Source organism: Bubalus kerabau, chromosome 14 (assembly GCF_029407905.1).
Source record: "Bubalus kerabau isolate K-KA32 ecotype Philippines breed swamp buffalo chromosome 14, PCC_UOA_SB_1v2, whole genome shotgun sequence".
Lineage (NCBI taxonomy): Eukaryota > Metazoa > Chordata > Mammalia > Artiodactyla > Bovidae > Bubalus > Bubalus kerabau.
In genome coordinates, this window is record NC_073637.1 from 75,967,500 (window position 1) to 75,975,129 (window position 7,630).

The 7,630-nt window shown below is 43.3% G+C and overlaps 1 protein-coding gene across 2 annotated transcripts in view; it reads right to left on the reverse strand.

Moving 5' to 3' along the window:
- DECR1 (2,4-dienoyl-CoA reductase 1) overlaps positions 1 to 5,814 on the reverse strand; it is a 43,076-nt gene extending 37,262 nt beyond the window's left edge. Inside the window, exon 1 of one of the 2 annotated variants that reach the window (XM_055546706.1) lies at positions 5,742 to 5,814. In XM_055546706.1, the coding sequence (XP_055402681.1) occupies positions 5,742 to 5,756 (15 nt within the window). In that variant the 5' untranslated portion in view covers positions 5,757 to 5,814. Of the gene's footprint in view, positions 1 to 5,516; positions 5,620 to 5,741 lie in introns of those variants that run through there. The other variant, XM_055546705.1, reaches the window with a different exon arrangement.
- Positions 5,815 to 7,630: the final 1,816 nt, after the last annotated feature.

The following is a 7,630-nucleotide window of genomic DNA, read 5'->3' on the forward strand; positions in this document are numbered from 1 at the left end:
TAGCATTGAAACATGTATATTACCATATGTGAAACAGATTGCCACTCCAGGTTCAATGCATGAGACAGGGCACTCAGGGGTGGTGCACTGGGATGACCCTGAGGGATGGGATGGGGAGGGAGGTGGGAAGGGGGTTCAGGATGGGGAACACATGTTCACCCATGGCAAATTCATGTCAATGTATGACAAAACCACTACAATATTGTAAAGTAATTAGCCTCCAATTAAAATAAATAGATTAATTTAAAAAAACAAAAACCTTCTCCCTCTTGGGAGCTAGCTGCCCTCAGCAAGCAAATGTTCCCCCTAAGGTGATTATTGTTCACTTGCTAAGTCCTACATGACGCTTTGCAACCTCATGGACTGTAGCACACCAGGCTCCTCTGTCCTCCACCATCTCCCTGTTTGCTCAGATTCATGCCCATTGAGTCAGTGATACAACCTAACCATCTCATCCTCTGCCACCCACTTCTTCTTTTGCCTTCAACCTTTCCCAGCATCAGAGTCTTTTCCAATGAGTAGCTCTTCATATCAGGTGGCCAAAGTATTGGAGCTTCAGCTTCAGTCCTTCCAGTGAATGTTCAGGAATGATTTCCTTTAGGATGGACTGGTTCGATCTCCTCATAGTCCAAGGGACTCTCAAGAATATTCTCCAGCACAATTTGAAAGCATCAATTCTTTGGTGCTCAGCCTTTTTTGTGGTCCAAAGCTCACATCAGTACATGACTGCTGGAAAAAACCATAGCTTTGGCTACATGGTCTTCTGTCAGCAAAGCGACGTAATACACTGTCTACATCTGTCACAGCCTTCCTTCCAAGGAGCAAGCATCTTTTAATTTCATGGCTACAGTCACTGTCCCCAGTAATTTTGGAGCCCAAGAAAATAAATTCTGTCACTGCTTCCACATTTCCCTCTTCTATGTGCCATATTATATCATAATGTTACTAGACTGTTAAGCTTCGTGAGCAAGAATCAGTTCTTTCTCATGCTTGGATGGCTTACTATAGTGCCTAATATATAGTAAATGTTCAATCTGCCACATAAATAAGTGAAGCCCAGCATGCCTTGGGCCCTCGGCAACCTGTTCAGCCTCATCTCCATGCACTTCTCTCTGACTCCAAAACTTCACAAACTCCACAGTGCCAAACCACTTGGCTTTTTAAAAACAGGCCATGCTCCTTCACTTCTTGAAACATGCAATTCCTTGTATTAATATCTAGATTGTCTTTGGGGCTCCATATAACTCAATTCCAAAAGTGAGCTTGGAGCCACCTCCTTCATGAAGCCCTCCCTGTCTCCTTTAGCAACACACTGCTTCGTTCATATGTCCATTCTAATAACACATCTGCATTTTCACAGTCTATTGATGTCTCATGATGACCCACTGGAATATAGTATTTCAGACAGATTCTGAATGAGGACCTAGTACGAAATATGCCTTACACACAGCACAGTACATGTATTCCATCGTGTAACAGGTGTTAGTTATTTACTCTGTGCTAAATGGCAACTCACTCCACTATTGTTGCCTGGAGAATTCCATGGACAGAGGAGCCTGGCAGGCTACAGTCCATGGGGTCAAAAAGAGTCAGACATGACTAAGCTATTATCACTTCACTGGGCACTATTCTAGGCCTGGAGATACAGCAGTGAACAAATCAGATGAAAATATTTGCCTCCAAGAAACCTATATTCTGAAATTTTGAGTTGGGTAAAGAAAGATTTCTTAGGCTTTCTGGATAGAAAAAAATAAAATAAAGAAAACTCGAAACATAAACAAGGGGGAAAAAAATCCAGCCGGCTTTATACTTCTCACTGACAATATTCAGCATCAGAATAAAATGAAACAATGTTGATTAAATTCAATGTGAAAAACAAATGTGATACAGCCAAGCAAAAACATGGCTAGTCAGCTGTCTCTTTGCCAGTACAAACAGATGCCTGGGATGAAGTTGGCCAAACATTAACCCTGGTTATTTCTGACTGGCCAGTTTGCAGACATGTATTATTTTGTTTCATTTAACTATTAATATATTACTTGAATTCATATTGGCCCAGTATCATTTTTATAAAAATACTAATTACTCTTTATTTTTTAAAAAAAGTGAAAGTCCCTCAGTTGTGTCTGACTCTTTGTAACCCCCATGGACTATACAGTCCATGGAATTCTCCAGGTCAGAATATTGGAGTGGGTAGCAGTTCCCCCTGGAAAATTTCCAGGAGATTTCCCAACCCAGGGATCAAATCCAGGTCTCCTGCATTGCAGCTGAGCCACAAGAGAAGCCCCCCAAAAAAGGGAGGAGGCAAAGGATGGCAATGTTCATCAGAGATATCAAATAACTGTAAATTTTTAAAAGTTCCACAAATTGTATGCTTAACCTTACTATATAAGATGAATTCTTGTATTTTCTATTCTATTCCATTTTGCTTTTCTTAAACTCATTTTGTTCCACTAAATTATTTGAAGGTCCAATCATGAGTTATTATTCATAACTTGAAAAATATACAAGAAGCTATTAATTCAAGGATGGTAGTGATAGTTTCCAAGTAAAGATTGCCAAAGAATGCCCAACACTTTGTAGGCACTTAATTGGCATTTTCTGATAAACTACTGAATGAGTGAATGTTTTCCTCAGTAAAACCAAAAGCAACTTGAGAGCAAGTTTTGTATTTTTTTAACCTTTGCATTCCCATAGCCAAGCAAAGAGCTAGTTCTCATTAAATGCTGTACTGAACTGAGCCCTAGTAGCCCATAGCACAATATTAGTTAGTTAGTTAGTTCAGTTGCTCAGTCGTGTCCAACTCTTTGCGATCCCATGAATCGCAGCACGCCAGGCGTCCCTGTTCATCACCAACTCCCGGAGTTTATTCAAACTCATGCCCATTGAGTCGGTGATGCCATCCAGCCATCTCAGCCTCTGTCGTCCCCTTTTCCTCCTGCCCCCAAACCCCTCCAGCATCAGGGTCTTTTCCAATGAGTCAACTCTTCACATGAGGTGGACAAAGTACTGGAGTTTCAGCTTCAGTATCAGTCCTTCCAGTGAATATTCAGGACTGATTTCCTTTAGGATTCACTGGCTTGATCTCCTTGCAGTCCAAGGGACTCACAAGAGTCTTCTCCAACACCACAGTTCAAAAGCATCAGTTCTTCGGCGCTTAGCTTTCTTCACAGTCCAACTCTCACATCCATACATGACCACTGGAAAAACCATAGCCTTGACTAGACAGACCTTTGTTGGCAAAGTAATGTCTCTGCTTTTTAATATGCTATCTAGGTTGGTCATAACTTTCCTTCCAAGGAGTAAGAGTCTTTTAATTTCATGGCTGCAATCACCATCTTCATAAATAGTAAAAGTCACTCAGTCATGTCCGTCTCTTTGGAACCCCACGGACTGTGACCTGCCAGGCTCCTCTGTCCACGGAATTCTCCAGGCCAGAATACTGGAGTGGGTAGCCAGTCCCTTCTCCAAGGGATCTTCCCAACCCAAGGATCGAACCCAGGCCTGCTTGCATTGCAGGTGGATTCTTTACCATCTGAGCCACCAGGGAAGCTCACTTCATAAATAGATGTATGAGGGATGAAACATTTCTCAGATTCTTGATAACTAAAATATTTAAATCGGGGGCTTTAATTGTAACAACTTGTATTTGCCAACAAAATCATGTTTCCTGGAACAACCTGCCACTTCACAGATGCGAAAACTTTTCTAGGCCCAGGAATTCACACCCAAGCTTGTGTGGGCCAGGAAAGGGAGACACACCACTTATAAGGAACTCTCTTGCCTTCAAACCTCCATCCTCAAAACTTCCATTTTTCTTAAGCAAAGGAACTTCAAAACTGTCAGGTTACAATTAATTTTTAAATGAGTTCATTTTCTCCCTCTCATGCTATATTGCGTAACGACGTCAGAAGATCGGGGACACGGTCTGTGTGACCTTATTACTACAATTCTAACAATTTGTGTTTTTTAAAAAATCTCTGAAGACTTCTCTACTTTACAAAGCCATTATAGGATTCAAATGAAGAGTTCTTTAAGAGGGATCAGACAGTGTAGCCTTCTTTCACAACCTACAACCCAAATCTTTGTAAGAGAAAATACTATCAACACCACCCTGGCCTTGAACAAATCTCACTTTTTAAAAGGAAGTTCTCTCTTACGTCATAGACTCATAGTATTTCCTTGTGTTCACAACTGGAATTTGAAATTTGTCCGTGTTTTTCAAAAAGATAAAAACATGGCTACTCATTCTATCTAACTGAAAAAAGTTTTTTCACAATTGGCACATTGATTTTTCTACTTGGCTAAGGAAATTGTGAATTCAGGTTTAGTTTCGCTTAGCTCACTAAGGTTTCTTTTCATTTGATTGAGGAAAGGGGTTGTCTTGGGTATCATTAGTCTTTTTTTCCTTTCTCTTTCTTTCCCTCTCCAGCTGTTTTCCTCTTGCCCACTTTAGACTATCGGTCTAGTGGTGAGATGTTGACAAAACAAAACAAAATTATGAGAGAAAAAGCTGTGGAAGCCAGCCTGAGATGCAGCTCTCCCAGCATTAACACCAGGCAGGGAAATTTAAACAGCTCGATTTGCTTTATATTTTTCTTTTTTATGTGAATACGTTCATATGGGCTTCCCAGGTGTAGTCTAGAGGTAAAGAATCCACCTGCTGATGCAGGAGGCAAAGGCGCAAAGAGAGGCGAGTTCTGCTCTGCAGATGGGGAAGACCCCCTGGAGTAGGAAATGGCAACCCACTCAGGCAAGAGCCTGGAAAATTCCCTGGACAGAGGCGCCTGGAAGGTCACGGTCCATAGGGCCCTCAACGAGTCCAACGTGACTTAGCACTCACGCGCGCCAGGGGTTGGTATTAATCTTTGAACAACAAACAGGTGAACGAATTTCTTCGTTTACAAAAAGGACTCCAGCTAAGGCCAGTGTTTCCTCTGGGCCCCGCTCCCCACCCCTCCTTCCCTTTCCCCCTAGTCACCAGGCCGGCAGGTGTGTGCAGGGTCCTTCTCTCTATTTACATGCCACTTGGACTCTTTGCGACCTCATGGACTATATAGTCCATGGAATTCTCCATGCCAGAATACTGGAGTGGGTAGCCTTTCCCTTCTCCAGGGGATCTTCCTAAGCTAGGGATCGAACCCAGGTCTCCCTCATTGCAGGCGGATTCTTCACCAGCCGAGCCACCAGGGAAGCCCGACTTTCACTGGAAACTCACAAGAATGTGCAACTTGTGAGAACCACGCAGGCGCTCAACGTGCCCCTCCACACGGGCACAAACGTACCCCAGGGCTTCTCCCGAGGGCAGCTTGGACGTGACCGCCCCCCTTCATCCCAGTCCCGGGAAGCCACAGGCCCCGGCCCCGGCCCGGCGCCTAGCTCCCCGCACCGGGACCGCGGGGCTCCACGGCGCTCCTCCCCGCGCCCGGGACGCCGGGTCTGCGCTCCGCGCGCTCCCTGGACGGGGCTCTTGCGGGGGACACGCAGGGCTCCCGGCCCTTACGGCGCTGCCTTACCCGCCGGGGACCGCGGCCCCAAGAAAAGAGAAGCTGGCTTAGCACCGGCATGTCTGGCCTCCCTAGGTCTGGCCGGAAATGCGCGCGCGAAGGGAGGCGGGTCAGAGAGCCCCAAGATGGCAGGACTGGGCTGGCCAGGGAGCCGACCCGCCTGGGCGGCTGGGGCTCCCCGCCCCCCGTGTCTGAGCCCAGGCCTCTCCTGCGCTTTTTTCGTGTTCTAATTACCTTTGTTTTCCCCATTGTTGTTGTTGTTTTAATAGCGTCTTTAATGGAGGTTCATCTGTCCCTCTGAGTGCACGACTTACTGTGCCAGAAAAGGCTGAAGATTGCAGAAATGCAAGACATGGATAATCGAGTAATTTAGCGACTAAGTCCTCTCTGACTCTTTGGCACCCCCATGGACTGTGGTGGTAGGGTAAGGGAGTTAGAGAAGGCTAGGTTCGGAAAAAACCAGACGGGCACTTTACGGGAACAGATCACCTTTAATGAGGCGAGAAGGGGCAACTTGGTTGCAACTTCAAAAACGAAAGAATGGTCTCAATTCATTTCAAGGCAAACCATTCAATATCACAGTAAACCAAGTCTATACCCCAACCACTAAGGCCACCGAAGCTAAAGCATAATTATTCTTAACAGAGTTTATCTAAAAACTCTTATCTCATTTACATTTTTTTCCTTAAACATTTCTTCACATCGAAAAGTTTCCTTGCTGACAAATTTGTAACAGATATAACAAGATTTTATTCAGCTTATATTAAGCCTAGGCAGAATGAAAATATTATGCTTAATATTAATGACTCTTAGACATGTCTATAATAATTAGATCAAACATTAATACCCGGTATTAATTTAATACTGAACATTTCCCAGTTCATGTGAAGCTGAAAATCATTAATTATGACTTCAGTAATTCATAATTGCTTAATTTCTCTTGTATTTAGAATTGTTTCATTTTTAAGTGCTTACTTTTTTTAGGCCAATTAGATTAAAGCTCATTTACAAATTAACCCCCAGCAACATTATCCAAAGACAAAGACACATACTGAGGCATACATAGACCCAAACAGACACAGCGAGAGATCTAGCTTCATTTTCTAAACTTAGTCATGAATCAGATATCACAATATTAAACTCACTAATTTGTAAATTAGTGAGCCCCTCTTGATGAAAGTAAAAGAGGATAGTGAAAAAGTTGGCTTAAAGCTCAACATTTACAAAACTAAGTTCATAGCATCCGGTCCTATCACTTCATGGCAAAGAGATGGGGAAACAATAGAAACGGTGGCAGAATGTGGTTCACTGGAGAAGGGAATGGCAACCACTTCAGTATTCTTGCCTTGAGAAACCCATGAACAGTATGAAAAGGCAAAATGATAGGATACTGAAAAGGGAAGTCCCCGGGTCGGTAGGTGCCCAATATGCTACTGGAGATCAGTGGAGATATAACTCCAGAAAGAATGAAAGGATGGAGCCAAAGCAAAAACAATACCCAGTTGTGGATGTGACTGGTGATAGAAGCAAGGTCCAATGCTGTAAAGAGCAATATTGCATAGGAACCTGGAATGTTAGGTCCATGAAGCAAAGCAAATCGGAAGTGGTCAAACAGGAGATGGCAAGATTTAACGTCAACATTCTAGGAATCAACGAACTAAAATGGACTGGAATGGGTGAATTTAACTCAGATGACCATTATATCTACTACTGTGGGCAGGAATCCCTTAGAAGAAATGGTATAGCCATCATGGTCAACAAAAGAGTCTGAAATAGAGTATTTGGATGCAATCTCAAAAATGACAGAATGATCTCTGTTCGTTTCCAAGGCAAACCATTCAATATCATGGTGATCCAAGCCTATGCCCCAACCAGTAATGCTGAAGAAGCTGACATTGAATGGTTCTATGAAGGCCTACAAGACCTTTTAGAATTAACACCCAAATAAGATGTCCTTTTCATTATAGGGGACTGGAATGCAAAAGTAGGAAGTCAAGAAACACCTGGAGTAACAGGCAAATTTGGCCTTGGAATACGGAATGAAGCAGGGCAAAGGCTAATAGAGTTTTGCCAAGAAAATGCACTGGTCATAGCAAACACTCTCTTCCAACAACACAAGAGAA